The sequence below is a fragment of the Misgurnus anguillicaudatus genome, chromosome 23 (assembly GCF_027580225.2).
Source record: "Misgurnus anguillicaudatus chromosome 23, ASM2758022v2, whole genome shotgun sequence".
Taxonomy (NCBI): Eukaryota; Metazoa; Chordata; class Actinopteri; order Cypriniformes; family Cobitidae; genus Misgurnus; species Misgurnus anguillicaudatus.
In genome coordinates this window covers 24,547,244-24,565,589 of record NC_073359.2, presented here as the reverse complement: position 1 = coordinate 24,565,589, position 18,346 = coordinate 24,547,244, and the positions used below count along the sequence as shown (strand labels likewise).

At 35.6% G+C, this 18,346-nt stretch overlaps 1 protein-coding gene across 1 annotated transcript in view; it reads right to left on the bottom strand.

The window, feature by feature from the left end:
• Nucleotides 1-18,346, bottom strand: part of zranb3 (zinc finger, RAN-binding domain containing 3) — an 83,679-nt gene that overhangs the window by 14,949 nt on the left and 50,384 nt on the right. Inside the window, exons 10-15 of the mRNA XM_073861581.1 lie at nt 17,888-18,007; nt 15,510-15,689; nt 14,944-15,108; nt 14,147-14,549; nt 7,442-7,678; nt 3,482-3,588 (exon numbers count right to left, since the gene is read on the bottom strand). Of these exons, the coding sequence (XP_073717682.1) occupies nt 3,482-3,588; nt 7,442-7,678; nt 14,147-14,549; nt 14,944-15,108; nt 15,510-15,689; nt 17,888-18,007 (1,212 nt within the window). The remainder of the gene's footprint in view (nt 1-3,481; nt 3,589-7,441; nt 7,679-14,146; nt 14,550-14,943; nt 15,109-15,509; nt 15,690-17,887; nt 18,008-18,346) is intronic.

Genomic DNA, 18,346 nt, shown 5'->3' with positions numbered 1-18,346 from the left:
TATCTCTCGCGCTTGCCGCCTCTTCCGCGTCTGATGTGAACGCATTGAACTTTTTGGCGATATATAGTTTCCAGTGGCTGTATATTTTATTTGCAATGTCAATTTGCAGAATTTGGCGAGTGATGAAAAACAGGCTGTGTTACCAAACCTGAAAGCTTCTGAACATCTAAAGGTGTCTCACAAGGTCACCTCAAAGACGTTCGATACAGGACTGCTAGTTTGTTAACATACTGCTATTAGCCAAGTACTGGTCTGCTTCTGGTAAAAAACAGCTCGACAGGCGTCCCTAACGCCCATCTGCGGGGAGCGTCTCGGGCCTTCAGAAAATATTACATTTCCAGCCCACGGCAGGTCTGCGTTCCATATCTTCCTCTGTCTCTCTTAAACTCTGTCATTCATCACCGCTGAGCTGAAATAGCCTCAGGAAGAGCTCTTATTAAAAAACTAACCCGGATAATATTTCTCAATCAAAGTCTATTAGAGGCCCTCTGCCTATATCTGCTTCCACTTAATTCAGTTGCACCCAACTGCAAGAATTCTGTCTTTATACAAACAAGGCCTGTTTGATTCTGACTCTTTCTTCACCCTTCAGATGAAAATCATGCATTTAGGCCTCTAGATCGAGATTTAATGGAGATTTAAGGGACACGAGTCTGTTTGTTGTCAGAGTTCGGCTGGTTTGGTTGATGCGAAAGCTGTTTTTGTTTTTTTAGCGTTAACAGGTTTTCTTAGGATTTGGGATTAAAAAAGGACAACTTTACAAATGCAACATATCAGAAAGGGTTTTATTTCGATAGCGTGCTGTGCTTCAGCATTTGAACATGTCGAAAGTAAGTACGACTTATAGCACGCTCAAACTATTGCTAAGAAGTTTTACGTATAAATTCAGTAAATTTAGTCAGATTTTCTTTTGTTGCACTCTTGACTCTTTTTAAAGATAAATATTTTGTGTCCCCAGAGTATGTATGTGAAGTTCAAAATATCATATTGATAATTTATTATAGTATGTTAAAATTGCCACTTTGTACTGTAGGTGTGAGCAAAAATGTTTGGGTGTGTCCTTTAAAATGCAAATGAGCTGATCTCTGCACAAAATGGCTGTGCCGTGGTTGGATAGTGCAGATTAAGGGGCGATATTATCCCCTTTTGACATCATAAGGGGAGCCCGATTTCAATGAGCTATTTTTTCTCATGCTTTGCAGAGAATGGTTTACCTAAACTAAGTTACTGGGTTGATCTTTTTCACATTTTCTAGGTTGATACAAGCACTGGGGACCTAACTATAGCACTTAAACATGGAAAAAGTCTGATTTCCATGATTTGTCCCCTTTAAAGTCACAATAAAATGGAAGTAGCAACTGTCTTATTTTCCCTGTCGTGACGTATATCTGAGTGAAATGACTTCTGAAATATGAAAAAAGTAGGGCAGGACTCGAATTTTGATCATTGCTATTTGCTGCGATCTTTTCCGGGCCTTGTCCTCCTGGCATTCCTCGTGACCGGAAGTAAAGAGAGATCGTTTCGAGAAGGGGATGATATTTGTGTTTTTGATTAAAGTTTATGAGGCCACATTTGTTTTTAAAAAGTAATAAAGCTCACAGATAAGCCATTTGTAAAAAAAAAACCAAAATATTCCCCCCAAAATTTAAGTTTTTAATTCAACACTGCAAAAATGACTTTCTTACTTAGTATTTTTGTCTTGTTTTTAGTAAACATATCTAAAAATTCTCAAATTATGATGTATTTTCTTGATGAGCAATTGACCTAGGAAAATAAGTCTAAAAATTTAAGCGAATTTGTCCTTATAAAAAGCAAAAAAAATCTGCCAATGGAATAAGAACATTTTTCTTGAATTAAGTGTTTATGAAAAAGTAATTTTTTTTTGCATTTTTTAAAACCATTTGCAATTTTTTTGCTTGTTTTAAGCACAATTCGCTTACATTTTACATTTTTTGTTTAAAACTAGACGTCATTTTGATCATCAAGAAAATACAAATTAATTTAAGAATTTTTTGATATTTCTACTGGAAACAAGACAAAAATACTAAGAAAGTCAATTTTTTTTGCAGCAAATTTCTTAAATTTTTTTATGAGCAAAACAACCTAAGAAAATAAGTCTAGTTTTTAGACCAAAAATATAAAATTTAAGTGATGTTGTGCATAAAAGCAGCAAAAATAAATTGGCAATGAGGTAAGCAAAAAATCTTGAACATTTTTCTTAAACACTACATTCAAGAAAAAATTCAAGAAAAATTTACTTACCCCACATTGGCAGATTTTTTTGCTTGTTTTATGCACAAAATCACTTAAATTTGATATTTTTGGTCTAAAAACTAGACTTATTTTCTTGGGTCATTTTGCTCATCAAGAAAAAGCATGTTACTTTAAGAATTTTTAGATATTTTTACTGAAAACAAGACAAAAAACAAGATTTTTCTTGAAAATAATTTTTTGCAGTGTGACTTTAAACAAAGCCTACACTGCAAAAAATGATTTTCTTACTCAGTATTTTTGTCTTGTTTTAGGTTTAAATATCTAAATATTCTTCAATCACGATGAATTTTCTTGATGAGCAAAATTATCTAAGAAAATAAGTAAATGGGGTAAACAAAAGATCTTGATTTTTTTTCTTAAACACAAGAAAAATTAGCTTACCCCATTTTTTTGGTGCTTGTTTTAAGCACACATTAATTTAAATTTGATATATTTTGTCTAAAAACTAGACTTATTTTTTTTAGGTCATTTTGCTCATCAAGAAAATGCATCCTGATTTAAAAATTTTTTAGATATTTGTACCAAAAACAAGACAACATCCTAAGTAAGAAAGTCATTTTTTTTCAGTGCATACACTAAATTATAAATAAACAAATCAACCAAATTAACTAACAACATCTACAGTAGCTGAACTAGAAAATAAGTTTTGTCAGAAAAACAAAAAAAGGGAATTATAGGCATCTTCTCCAAAATGGTTCCTTAATGCAATAATGCAATGCAATCCCACAATGCACTGCAAAACAATCAAAACCCAGCATGAAAACGCCCAGCGTGCTGTGCTTCAGGATATGAACATACTAAAAGTAAGTGTAAGACTGATAGCACACTCTGCCACTATTGTGGGGGAAGTTGACGTATAAAATCAGTTTTGTGTATAAATGTTAAAACACATTTTTTTTTTTTTGCACTCTGGCCTACGGGCACACACCAGACTAAATATACATTAACTAATCAACTAAGTTAACTAACAACATCTACAGTACCTGACTAGAAAATAACAAAAAAGGAAAATTATTGGCATCTTCTCCAAAATTGTTCTATAATGCAATAACGCTATGCCATCCCACAATGCATTGCAAAACAATCAGAACCCAGCATGAAAACGCCCAGAGTGTGTACTGTATGTAAATTCACTGTACAGTAGCATGCATCTCTATGAGAGGAAGACAAAAAGTCCAAGTGATTTGAGTTTTATTGCATTTCGTACCTTGTCGTAGATGTAGATCCTGTCTGTATTTTTGCTGGCGCAGAACTTTAGACTGTCGTACACCGGAACGGAGTCGTCCGGCTGCTTATAACCGGGATCATCATTAGCTATGGGAGAGAAAAATAATGTCGAGATGAAGTGACAGGGAAAAGTAAGAACAAGAGAAAAGGATATGATCATTACAGTCTGCACCAGCGGATGATAAAGGTCAGGTGGTACAGAGCACAAAATCCCTCTAACAGCGCTAACGAAGGCTGAAATTCAGGTACGAAATGACCTGAAACGATCCCACTGTTCTCAAAATTTACCATGCGGATTTCGTCCCACACAGCTGTTCTGCATTAATTTGGGTCAGGTTTTCTGTACAGAAACCCCATGAGGCTTACTTACCAGCACCTTACAGTGGTCTAAAATAGCCGAGCCGTAGCTGGTCGACCAATCACATCGTGTTATTAGAGAGCCATTATGTGTACTGTACGCTGGCGAGAAGTGGGAAATGTGTGTGTGTCGTGTCATAAAGGTAAAACTTAAGAGAAACCCAGCAGTATGCAGAGTGTGTCTGAAAATTGCACTTTTTTGACAAATTGCGACGTTTCTACGAATCGCAACCGCTATTATCTGCATTTCACTCATATGCGCTATTAGCTGCACAGTGGAATCGTTCGTACGTGCTTATTTTGTCACGTAAGGCTAATCTTTAAAGAATGGTTCATTATTTACTTGCCTTCATGCCGTTTCCAAGCTGATTTTCTTTTTTCTGTAAAACGTGAACATGTACGTTGACCAAATTCATTAAGAGATGGTGTGCCATGTTTTCATAATAACTGACTGCCAAGTTTGATTTACGTGAAAGTGTGAGAAAGAAAATTGAGCAGAATGGTTTATAAAATGTAACTGGAATTAGCCTAAATTATATTTTTTTTACCGTTAAAGGCGGGGTGCACGATCTCTGAAAGCCAATGGTGACATTTGAAATCACCTACCTGTAAACAAACACGCCCCTACCCCAATAGAATCTGGACCTTCTTTTGATAGACCCGCCCCACATATACGCAATCCAGGCAATGATGTCGGTTAGTAGACACGCCCCTTACTGCTGATTGGCTACAAGTGTGTTTTGGTACTAGGCCTGACTTACTTTTCCAAAGCGTTTCTCATAAATCATGCACCCCACCTTTAACGAAACTATTATAGTCACTGAATTTACACATGTGTTAAAGTGACCATATATGGTAATCAAATTATAATGTTATAAATGTATTGCTGAAACACATTAGAAAAACTGTGAAGTACTGAATTTAGACCATTAAACACTTTTTCTCCATTTCTGAGTTCAGGATTGCTTGTGGGTGGGCCTAAAATCATGACTCGATAACGCAATGGAGCCACGGAGCAAGACCCCACCCCTAATACGATCGCAGGCATCCATTTAGGTTGTATTTCACTGTAAAAAATGACTTTCTTACTTAGTATTTTTGTCTTGTTTTCAGTAGAAATATCGAAAAATTCTTAAATTAAGATGCTTTTCTTGATGAGCAAAATGATCTAAGAAATTAAGTCTAGTTTATAGACAAAAAATATACAATTTAAGTGAATTTGTGCTTAAAACAAACAAAAATATCTGCCAATGGGGTGAGAATTTTTTTTCTTTTTTCTTAAACACTTAATTCAAGCAAAATTTTCTCACCCCATTGGCAGATATTTTTGTTTGTTTTAAGCACAAATTCACTTAAATTGGATATTTCTACTGAAAACAAGACAAAAATACTAATTAAGAAAGTCATTTTTTGCAGTGTATTATAAATATCATAAGTATAAATAAGTATTGTTTTTAGACAAAAAACATAAAATTTAAGTGATTTTGTGCATAAAACAAGCAAAAAATATCTGCCAATGGGGTAAGCAAAAAATAATTTTCAAGAAAACATTTCTTAAACACTAAATTCAAGAAAAATTCAAGAAATATTTACTTACCCCATTGGCAGATTTTTTTGCTTGTTTTATGCACAAAATCCCTTAGATTTGACAGTCTTGGTCCCAAAACCAGACCTACCCTCCTGGGTCGTCCCGCTCATCAAGAAAAAGCATCTTAATTTAAGAATCTTTAGATATTTTTACTGAAAACAAGACAAACATATTAAGCAAATGTTTTCTTGAAAATAATTTTTTGCAGTGTGGGGTAAGCAAAACATTTCTTGAACTTTTTTCTTAAACACTAAATTCAAGAAAAATTCAAGATTTTTGTTCTTACCCCATTGGCAGATTTTCTTTGCTTGTTTTAAGCACAAAGTCACTTTAATTTTATGGTTTTTTTTTTTGTCTAAAACCGAATTATTTTCTTAGTTCATCAAGAAAATTTATCTTAATCTAAGAATGTTTAAATATTTGTACTGACAAGACAAAACAAGACAAAAATACTAAGTAATAAAGTCATTTTTTTGCAGTGTTGAAACAGACACCGACTTTCCCGTAAGTGGGCGTGGTTTTAGTGCCAACAGCGGCCACGCCCCCAGCGTTTGAGAGCAGAGAATCCTACCTATTTTTCCAAAATTTTAATAAATTATTTTATTTACCTGCCAGATTTATCATTTAAATTTGGCTGGTTGGTTAACACAAGGCAAAAAATGACTTTCTGACTTAGTATTTTTGTCTTGTTTTCATTAAAAATATCAAAAAATTCTTAAATTAAGATGTATTTTCTCAATGAGCAAAATGACCTAAGAAAATAAGTTTAGCTTTTAGACAAAAAATATAAACTTTAAGTAAATTAGTGCTTAAAACAAGCAAAAAAAATCTGCCAATGGATTAAGAATTTTTTTCTTGAAATAAGTTTACTTTTTCATAAACACTTAAATAAAATAAAAAACTCTTATTCCATTGGCAGATTTTTTTTGCTTGTTTTAAGCACTAATTCGCTTAAATTTTAGACTTAATTTCCTAGGTCACTTTGCTTATCTTAAATTAAGAACTTTTAGACACTTCTACTGAAAACAAGACAAAAACACAAAGCCAGAAAGTCATCCCCTGCAGTGCAACCCCTTTTTTTTGGTGTGATGTATCGAACTTTACACGGACATTAATGCATTTGGCACACGTTTTTATTTAACCCCTTCACTGCAAAAAATGACTTTCTTAATTACGGTAGTATGTTTGTCTTGTTTTCAGTAGAAATATCAAAAAATTCTTAAATTAAGATGTATTTTCTTGATGAGCAAAATGACCCAAGAAAAAAAGTCCAGCTTATAGACAAAAAATCTAAAATGTAAGTAAATTTAAACTCAAAACAAGAAAAAGTATCTGCCAATGTGGTAAGAAAAAAAATCTACAAATAAGTTTTCTTTTTTCTGCAACACCTAATTTAAGCAAAAATTTCTCACCCCATTGGCAGATAATTTTGCTTGTTTTAAGTAAAAAATCACTTAAATTGTATATTTTTGTCTAAAAACTAGACTTATTTTCTTAGGTCATTTTGCTCATCAAGAAAATACATTTTGATTTAAGAATTTTTAGATGTTTCTACTGAAAACAAGACAAAAATACTAAGTAAAAAGTCATTTTTGCAGTGTTCAGACCTGATTTTTCAGGTGTATAATCACTGTGCATTATTTTGATTGGTTGATCATCATTTTTATTGGTTTCAACCACAAAACATGTGATGTCCATTCCTGTGGACGCAGGGTCTGAAAGGGTTAAAGTGACTTTCCATGCATTCAGGCTATGCATCAGTCTGTAAATGACCTTGAACTCAAACTTTGGTGCTCCACATCTCTCTCATCATTACATTATGAAACTTTAACCTGGATTTCACAGACAGAGTCACACATTTTATCCTTTTGTATTCAACTGAATCAAGTCATTTATAGGTTTGTAACAAAATTTTGTAGTGTACTGTTCCTTTAAGGTAGCAAGTTAACGAAGAGAACACTAATAAGTGTTTGTGACTATGTGCTACGTTCAAACCTGGATCTCCACTGATGTGTGTTCCTGAAGTGAGTTTGTCACCCTGTTCTTGCGTTTCATAAGCTGTATGTCCTCGCATTTCCGCCTTATCCTGATTGGTCCGTTGGCTCGACTCTGGAGGCTGTGGAGTGCTGGTGGTGGATTCGCTATCTGGGGCACCGAGTGCAGCCGGCCCACGTTCGCTGTCGAAGGCAGAAGAGGAGGGGTGGTCCGGTAATGAGGAAGGCGGGGTGGAAACTAGAGTAGAGATGGAGAAAAAGAGGGAGGGTGAGTTACATTTATGGGGTCGTAAATGACACAACGGTCACATGTGCGGCGATGATTCAATTGATCGATTCTCAAGACACGGATGTATTTTCGTTAATTAAGGCCTTCGTGTGACGGGTTCTCATACAGAGAGAGCCATACCCATAGCAGCAAAGGTATCAACGCGCCGCTGTTACTATCTCGCTAAGGCCGAGCATGCTGGGAAAAGAACAGATGCTGTCTGTTTTGCGTTTGACTGATTTCCTTCCCTCAAACCAACAGATTCACATCCCTGCCATATGGCGCAACGGGACGCAGCGAAAAAAATCACGAACTACGTTTCAAATCCTCCCTCGCACCCTTCCATCTTTAAATGCATTATCTGTCTTGTGGCTGTTGTCTCACTGCGTCCCCGTGGGGAGGCGATTGTCAAAACGTGACGGGGGACTCGGTTCGTAAAGGCGAAGTTTGACGCCGTCAGGACCGAGAGATTTGTTTGGATGTGCGAGGCTGCAGACGAGTTTTGATAATTGCGTTCGTCTTGCTTTGAGCTTCGCAGGGGCCGCTAATGAATTTCCACACCTCTAATTTGCTCGTTCGCTTTTCTACCTCTTCTCTGTTTCACACCATCCCTTCTTGTTTTGCGTTACCCTTTCTTCCTCCCTTTCTCTCACCCTCTCTTTCTCTGAAAGGTCTCGTATGGATCTTCTGAAATGTCAGCTGAATTTGTGAGAAGGCGAATGAAAGCTCCACTGCTGTGCTGTCTCTTAACGAGCGGGCTTGTGGAAAGAAAGCCAGACAGTGGCTAAAAACATCTCCCGCTGCGTATCTGAACCCTCATCACGGTCTAAAGTGGTGTGCGGCGCCACCTTCGTGGCCGAGAGTCCAGGGTGGACGGCTCAAAAGCACTGCATCCGCAAAACGCCAATTTTGCATTTAATTCGGAAAGCACTTTTTACAGATGTCCAAATTTTTTGTGAATAGTTAAAAATCCCTGAAATTGATCTAAACAGTCAAACTGATGCATTACGGGAGTTTTCGGTTTCGGAAAAACAACGAAAATAATATGCAGCAGATGTTTACAAAACACCAACGTGAGGACCACAGATGTGCCGCAAACGACTACCGTACTTTCTGCAGCATCATTCAAAAATGCGTCATTAAGACAAAATAACGTATATAAGTCGCAGTGGACTATAAGTCGCAGTGGACTATACGTCGCGTTTAGTTAGAAAATTATTTCACAAAATCAAAGCCGAAGAACAGACATTTAATCTGGAAAGGCAAGTTATTCAACTAAACAATAGCAGACATAACAGCAGGCTGAATAGATGTCTGTACGTTAAAGTAATATTATCAGTTATTTAAACGATAAAACATAGCATACAAAACTTACCTGGAAGGTTGAATAGGCTAAATTAACCGAACAAGCTAACTAGCGTAAAGTTTGCAGACTCGTCATTCCGCATTACAGAATCTATTGAATTACATAAATACAGAAGCAGCATATGGCGGACTCTCGCAGCTGTAGACGGTAATGTTGTCTCTTGATTCATAAATGTCAAAATTAATTCATACTGACTTACAAGGCGCACCTGACTATAAGACGCAGCACCAGCCAAGTTATGAAAGAATCGACAAATAATTCCTTCTTTGAATGCGTTTAAAAATATATTGCGATGTGTTGCTGTTTTGCGATGTGTTGCTGTTTTATTTAATTTATATTTACAATTAATGTTTTTTTAGTCTTGCTTGTTTCGAATTTGTATAGACTGTTTCATCGGACGCACGTGTGCTGACGCGATACACGCCTGGATCCGAACTTTACTTCCGGTTTAGTTTTTTTAATGGTCTGACTAGTTGCTCAACTGATCTCTTGAACAAATGCCTCGTCAAAAATAACAAATGTTTTGGTTTCCTATGTAATCTATGTGTTGTTTTTTGTTGTTATTTATTCTTAGCGGAGTTTACCGGAAGTTACGTGCGGACCACAACAGCCGCTTGTTTATGTTGTTACTGCTGAAACCATCTATAATGTGTTTATGTGAACTTTAATAAGGCCATCTTGGCCAGGACTCCCAGAAAGAGATTTCTTTAATCCCAATGGGACCTTCCTGAAATTTTTAGGATTAGTCCATTTTCTTAAAAAAAAAATCCAGATAATTTACTCACCACCATGTTATCCAAAATGTTGATGTCTTTCTTTGTTCAGTCAAGAAGAAATTATGTTTTTTCAGGAAAACATTTCAGGATTTTTCTAATTTTAATGGACTTTAATGGACCCCAACACTTAAGAGTTTAATGCAGTTTAAAATTCCAGTTTCAAAGGACTCTAAACGGTCCCAAACGATTCATAAGGGTCTTATCTAGCGAAACGATTGTCATTTTTGGGAAGAAAAATTTAAAATATGCACTTTTAAACCACAACTTCTCGTCTTCCTCCAGTCTTGTGACGCGCCAGCGCGACCTCACGTAATACATCATCACGTCAAGAGGTCACGGATGACGTATCGAAACTACGCACCAGTGTTCACAAGTGTGGAGAAAGAGGACCGTTCTGACGTTGTTGTATGTGGAATAATACTAATTAATGTCTTTGTGTCGGTTTATTGTTTAAAATTGTCCGCAAATGTGCGTTCATATATGTAACACGTGACCTTTCCACGGCATTACGCACTGGCGCGTCATACGAACGGAGGAAGACGAGAAGTTGTGATTTAAAAGTGCATATTTTTTATTTTTCTTGCAAAAAATGACAATCGTTTGGCTGGATGGGGCCCTTGTGCCTCGTTTGAGATTGTTTAGAGTCCTTTGAAACTGCAATTTTACATTAAAACTGTTACGTGTTGGGGTCCATCAAAGTCCACCGAAATGAGAAAAAATCCTGGAATGTCTTCCCCAAAAAACACAATTTCTTCTCGACCGAACAAAGAAAGACATCAACATTTAGGACCACATGGTGGCGAGTAAATTATCTGGATCTGTTTTTAAGAAAATGGACTAATCCTTTAAATAAAAATAAAGAAATAAATAAGTCCATGTGTAAATGTTACGCTATTGTTTTGAAGGACAAAAAAAGCAATTCATCTATAAATTTGATATACAGGGTAGTGCACAAATGTTTAAAAAAAGTAAAAATCCTGGATACTGCACAATTCGCACATTTGTTGTAAGTAGCCACAAAACCCAAGCATTTGTAAGCGCTCCTATTCATTACAAAAAAATAAAATAAAAGTTGTATTATGGCAGCAGTGCATCATGGGAGTTTTTAGAGGAACGCAACGATTAATATAAAGAAAACGTAAATCTTTGAACGTCAGTGTTTATATCATTGTGTGTACGTCTAAAAGATTCCTTGCATTTCTCAGCAAACTAATCTCAAGTGAAATCCTGGTATGTTTCCAAATCACAGCCTTTCGGGCTTGCTTTGATCGGTAAATGTGTGTGTTCGGGAGCTGATAAGACGCCACCACGTATCTGTTAATGTTAAAGTCAGACAGCAAACCATGCAAAAATGTAATGTTGATTTTGTGCCCAAGCTATGCGTCTTGTGTATTTTAACAGCAACGTCGTACAGTAAGTGAGAGCAAGCCGAAAGCAGATATTACTCACAAATGAGTTGACAAACAGCGAGGTAAATGTGAAAATGAGCACGAGAGAGACTAGGTGTTGGCTTGTGCGTTTATTCACGAGAGCTTGTCGATCGTGACTAATTTCGCAGACAAATCGCACCAAACGTCATTGCTTTTAACGCCGCAAGTTGTGACCTTTCATGAAGAGTTAATAGTTTAAACGAAAATGCGTTGTTTAGGGTATCTAAAGTGTAATAGTGAATTTAAAGGGACAGTTTACCCTAAAAATTGTACTTTTTGAAAAATGTATAGTGAGAATTAATCAAATTTTTTTTTACATATTTCCAATTTTTGTATTTTACAGAACAAAAAAGTTAAACAGGTTTGGGATGATACAATGGCGAGTAAATAATGGTTTTCATTTAAAAAAAAAAAATGCTTGGCTTTCAACACTTCACAAGACACAAGCACACAAACACAATATATGCAGCAACAGCTGTCCCTGTGTGTGCTTATATTGTCATGTTTTATTTCGAATCACCAGACTGTTGTCAGGGGACAGATTGACGCTCTGATCGATGGCATTGGATTTGATGGCGAAAACAAAGCTTGCGAAGATTTCACAAAGTTTTCCAGCGGTGACGCTGAATGAAAGCGGCATTCTTGATTTGACAGGTGACAAAATCCATTCCGCCTGACTGTGGCCGTGATAATGAGTCATTTTCGATGCGATCTATTTCTGTCGTTCGGCGTGCACGCCTTCTTTTTTCTTTACGACATTTCTGCCTGCCTTTCGTCCTTGTTTCTTGTGGAGCTTTTGGAGGGAGATGACATGGGAGAAGAAGGTTTTGACATGATTTTACCAAGGATTGGGTACTTGGATCAGATCTTCTTTTTATAAAACTGATCAAACATTGAAGGGTCCAAAAGCCTGAGACCACATTTGAAAATCTGGGATATGAAATCTCTACTTAAATCTAGAAAAAATAAAGTTTTAGGGTTTTAAAAAAGTTTAAATGAAGAAATATTATGACATTAAGTCAGGGTTTCACAAACTGGGGTTCGTGAACCACTAGGGGGTTGCGGGGGGTTCGTAAGTTAAAAAAATGTATTGCTTATAATTAAATTATAAAATGCAAATAATTGATTTTAAAATAAAAAAATCTAAATAAAACACTTATTAACAAACTAGATTTTTACTTACAAAAGATACATTTTATTTGTTTAATCTGCAAAAAAATACCAGATAAGGTAATAATAACAATAACTATGTAAAATACTACTGCTAAAAAATTATAAATAAATAGTAAAAAACAAATCAAATAAATAAAAAATACATTTAAATATGCAAATTCTATTAAATTAATTTAATATTTACTTTAAACCTTGTAAATAGTTTAGGTAAAGGGGTTCGGCTGACAAAAAGTTTGATAACCCCTGCATTAAATTAAGATATATTTAAGATTTTTCGGTCAAATTAAATTTTTTTGCTTATTGCTGCTATAAGATCAGAAGCACACGAGTTTATCTTTGGATAAATCCTCAATGCATGCTGGGAAAAAAATCCATACCAGCTCAAATGCACTCAAAAGATAGAGGAGACACCAAAAACTAAGACATTAATCTTAATTTATAAATATTCAGACTTATTTAATAATAATGTTGTAATTTTTGCATTAAATTTATTCAGATTCGTTTAATAATAATGTTGTAATTTTTCTATTAAACTTTATTCAGTATCTTTTAATAATAATGTTGTAATTTTTCTGTTAAACTTTATTAAGATTTGTTTAATAATAACGTAGTAATTTTTCTATTAAACTTTATTTAGATTTGTTTAATAATAATGTTGTAATTTTTCTATTAAACTTTATTCAGATTCGTTTAATAATAACGTTGTAATTGTTCTATTAAACTTTATTAAGATTCGTTTAATAATAACGTTGTAATTTTTCTATGAAACTTTATTTAGATTCGTTTAATAATAACGTTGTAATTTTTCTATGAAACTTTATTCAGATTCGTTTAATAATAACGTTGTAATTTTTCTATAAAATTTTATTCAGTTTCGTTTAATAATAACGTTGTAATTTTTCTATGAAACTTTATTTAAGATTCGTTTAATAATAACGTTATTTTTCTATGAAACTTTATTCAAAATTCGTTTAATAATAACGTTGTAATTTTTCTATGAAATTTATTAAGATTCGTTTAATAATAACGTTGTAATTTTTCTATGAAACTTTATTTAGATTCGTTTAATAATAACGTTGTAATTTTTCTATGAAACTTTATTTAGATTTGTTTAATAATAACATTGTAATTTTTCTATGAAACTTTATTCAGATTCGTTTAATAATAACATTGTAATTTTTCTATGAAACTTAATTAAGATTCGTTTAATAATAACGTTATTTTTCTATGAAACTTTATTCAAAATTCGTTTAATAATAACGTTGTAATTTTTCTATGAAATTTATTTAGATTCGTTTAATAATAACGTTGTAATTTTTCTTTGAAACTTGATTTAGAATTGTTTAATATCAACATTGTAATTTTTCTATGAAACTTTATTCAGATTTGTTTAATAATAACGTTATAATTTTCTATGAACCTTTATTCAGATTAGTTTAATAATAACATTGTAATTTTTCTATGAAACTTTATTCAGAATTGTTTAATATCAACACTGTAATTTTTCTATGAAACTTTATTCAGATTCGTAAAAAACATTTTAACTAATAGTCTTAGACCCTTGCCCCAAGTATGAACAATAATTGATGCTCACCTTTGCAAAGAATAAAAAATGGTTTAATTTCAAACCCTGTACTGACATGTGTTAAACAAAGCACCCTTATGTAAAAGGCAACATGTGTGCATGCATCACCTCTCTGCAAGTTTCGTGGGCTCTCGCACATCTCGCAGCGTAGCAGCAGTCCACTGTTGGAGAAGGTGCACGTGGCACAGTTCCACTTCTGATTGTGGCGTGGAGCCTGCAGTCCTGCGGAAAGCCTGCGGGGGGCGCACAGAGGCGACAGGGGGCTCTTTTTACCCCTGTTTCGTGACAAGGGGCTAACCTGTTTTAAACGCTTCATCTGCGGGGAAAAATCTTCTCCTTCGTTCGAAACGGATTTCCGGATCTCTGGGGTCCCATTAGGCTCCGCCCCCTCTGGTAACCGATCATGTGGAGGGCTGTCGGAAGGTTGTTCGCCTGTTCTTTTACGTTTCTTTTCTTTATTTCCAGAAGGAGAGAAAAATGAGCGGATGTCGTGCTGTTTTTCTTTTTCGAACTGCAGAATAAGAAAATGTCACAATGAAATTAAAATTAAAAACTTTTAATTTTTTTGTAATATTGTGGTATTTTTTTTTACAAATGACTTATCTAGGAATGAGGAATGACTCGAGATATTTACCTGACGAATTCAAGTCCCTACCTTTATTTTCATTTCAGAAGCCGTTTACTCGGATACAAGTCACGACGGGGGAAAATAAGACAATTGCTACTTCCGTTTCATTGTGACATTACATAAAGCTAGCCACTTAAATTTGATAGTGGGTGGGTGGTACATTTAACTGAAATATCAGATGCAAAAGTGATGCAACTCAATTCTAAGTGTTTGGAGGCCCAGTCATCTTTACATCATATTACTTTAATTTGCAGCAATACGAAAACTTTCTGCTTACGTGAGAAAAGAAAATGGCGTCCTTGTCGTCTCCCATATCGCCTACTGTAGCATCGCTCGGTGTCCACGCCTGCGCAAAGTTCAGGAAGTCCCATTTCTCCTTGTCTCCCTCCTCAGCTTTCAAATACTCCTTCTTGCCGTTCAGAGCGCTGCCTGTTACGGTTTCCTGTCCAATATCATTTATAATAAACTTGACATATGAAAGCAATATTGCATACGTTTCAAACAGCTGAGTCCTTATTTTACACTGCAGATTTTGAATATTGTGCTGCCACTCCATGTTACATCAGCACAGGTGAAATGAGGTCTTGCACAACTTTGCAAATACAATTTATATAAATTATTTTAAAAACTAGACCTGCTTATAAATTCGCCATGAAACTGAACAGGGAATTTAATTGCATGAAGTAGGTCGGATCCAAAACACCTTGTCAATGCATTAAGTTTATTTTTTTTAATATGCTGAAATCCGTTTTTTAATTTTGCATTCGCACAAGACAACCTTCAACGTTTAGTACATCCGCATTACACACATATTTAAAAAAGGTTAGGAGCCTACAGATTTACCTTTCTGTTCAGCATTGCCCACATGACGGTGTCAAAGGTCCCTTTAGCGATTAGGTAGTGGATGTGTACGGCGATCGTCTGTCCTATACGGTGTGCGCGGTCCTCCGCCTGTTTAATGTGGCCCGGGTTCCAGTAGAGCTCAGCAAAGACCACGTGAGATGCAGCTGTGAATGTCAGACCCTAAACAGAACCATAAATGTCATTTATAATATTAAAGTAATATTTGCATAATAATGTTTGCATGTTAAACAGAACATTTAATAAAGTCAATTACTTTTTTAGGGATAATGAGCAAAGAAGTCATTTTATAGAGTTGCGAAGATTGGTCTGATACAATAAACTATAATTTAATAAACATGAGGTTGAGGATTTAGGAGATTGTGTTGGGTATAACAAAAGTAGTTAGTAGTTTGTGTGATAAGATTGTGAGGTTCGGTGTCATACTTAAGCAATATCGCACAAGGCCGCAATCGCAGCTTGAAAACTAGAAAACAACAACGAGTAATTTGAAAAGCCTGGCGAGGAACTACTTTTTTCTGCCACGGATTTGAAGGCCAGAATGACAGGTAACCTTTTCGGACGCTTGTTTTGAATGTCATAATAACTCAATAGCGGTTCTCAACATTGCCGTTTCTTGGTCACAAAGTGTATTTTTAAGATTAGTTCAGGCGAGAAAATATATGTATAATATTCAAATCGGCATTTGATTATTTAAGATAATAATGAACATTTGCTTTGAAAGATTCGGACGTGAGATCCAGACGCGGTCGGCGGGCGTCAGTGTTCGCTTTCCTCGTTGACCACAGCCTGATGTCGGACACTATTTGTATTTGGTCTTATTAATCTATAACTTTTTTGTTCTTATTGTTTGTTAAAGGCGGGGTGCACAATTTTTGAAATTTTTGAGTCGACTGAGTAACAAAACACACTTGTAGCCAATCAGCAGTAAGGGGCGTGTCTAATAACCAACATTGTTGCCTGTGTTGTGTATGTGTGGGGCGGGTCTATCAAAAGAAGGTCCAGATTCTATTGGGGTAGGGGCGTGTTTGTTTAGGTGATATCAAATATCAGCATTGACTTTCAGAGATCATGCACCCCGCCTTTAAAAAAATATATATTTATACAATATTAAATTTTAAGTCAGAGAGATGTTTCTGCGTGCTGCTTATAAAATAAAATAAATCAGTGGTGATATCTCACAATGTGTTTTAATAGTCACGTCACGGGAAAATAAGCCAAGTGTGCCAATGTATAGGCCCTGTATAAAATTGCACACTTCATGGGGACTTTCGGTCTCGTGGCCTTAAATTATGCGTGCTTGCTTAGTTTACGGGTCCGCAGGGCGTCCCATCTGTCATTTTTATGCTCCGAAGTGTGCTCATCAGCGCCCCCTTTGCACCCTTGATACGGTCTTCGGCGAAGCCCACCACACTGCAGCAGGCTTCACACACTTTACCAACCCAGAAGTCCTTGTGAAAGAGCAATCAGACCAATCAGACGACAGATGGTAGGAGCTCACACTGATACGACACAAATACGTCCTAAAAACAGGCTCTGGTGCGCCTTTGTGGACTCGCGTCAAGGGTCCCTAAGGTCTGCACTACATGATGTCATCAAAGTGTAGACTGTGAGGAAGTCCACAAGTCCAGAGTGTGCCATTTGGGACCAATCCGGCGTACAGATTAGCTGGCCAATCAGGGCTTTCAAATCCATGCGTTTCAGGAAGAGAGTGAAATCTGGAGCTACAAAAATGTACGGTATGTGGAAAATAACGTGCTTTTAACCATAAACCACGCGAACACAATGTATTATACCAGATACACAAAATAACGTTTTTAGCAATGAAATAGGTGCTCTTTAAAGGAACAATATGTAAGAAATGTATATCAATTAATCATAAAATGGCCCTGATATGTCACTAGACATTTAGAAATAATTTTCATTTCAAATACTTATATTACTGACAACAGTGGTCCGGCCAGAATATTGTCATTTAAAAAGTGGAGTTGCAGCCCTCAACTGATGTTTATGTTGTCATGTTGTGTATTGGCCACCAGTTGTGTGATTGCAGTACCAGTTTTAGCCACAAGTTTTGTAATTGCAGTACCAGTTTTGGCCACAATCCCAAATACTGTTCCTTTAAGGTATAATGTACGATGATGTGATAAGGTTGTAAGGTTTGGTGTGGTGTAATAACCCATAATTCAATGATAATGGTTGGTTGAGGAGTTGTATCAGGTATAATGAAATGTAGTTTGATGTAGATTATTTCTGAGGTATAATAACCTGTTCGTGAGGTTTGGTGTAAAAACAATTTAACTATGAGGTTGCATAATGGGTATAATGAAAGGTAGTTTGAGGTTTATAAGGTTGAGCACCTGACCAGCTGCCTGTATGCTTAGTATGGCCACACGTGTGCTTGGATCATTTTGAAAACGATGGACCAGTTGGATCCTCTCGGCCGATGGAACGCTGCCATCAATACGGATATAACCAGCCTGTAGGGAACACAGGAAAGAGAGAAGGCAAAGTCACAGTGTCCCAGCAAGACAGCATCAAGCAATAAAACCATGTACCAAAACATAGCGAGAGAAGTGTTGTGCAAATGATACAGAAGATTTAAGAAAATTTGACAAACTCTTTTAAAGGATTAGTCCATTTTCTTAAAAAAAAATCCAGATAATACTCACCATCATGTCATCCAAAATGTTGATGTTTTCTTCTGTTCAGTCAAGAAGAAATTATGTTTTTTGAGGAAAACATTCCAGGATTTTTATCATTTTAATGGACTTTAATGGACCCCAACACTTAACAGTTTTAATGCAGTTTAAAATTGC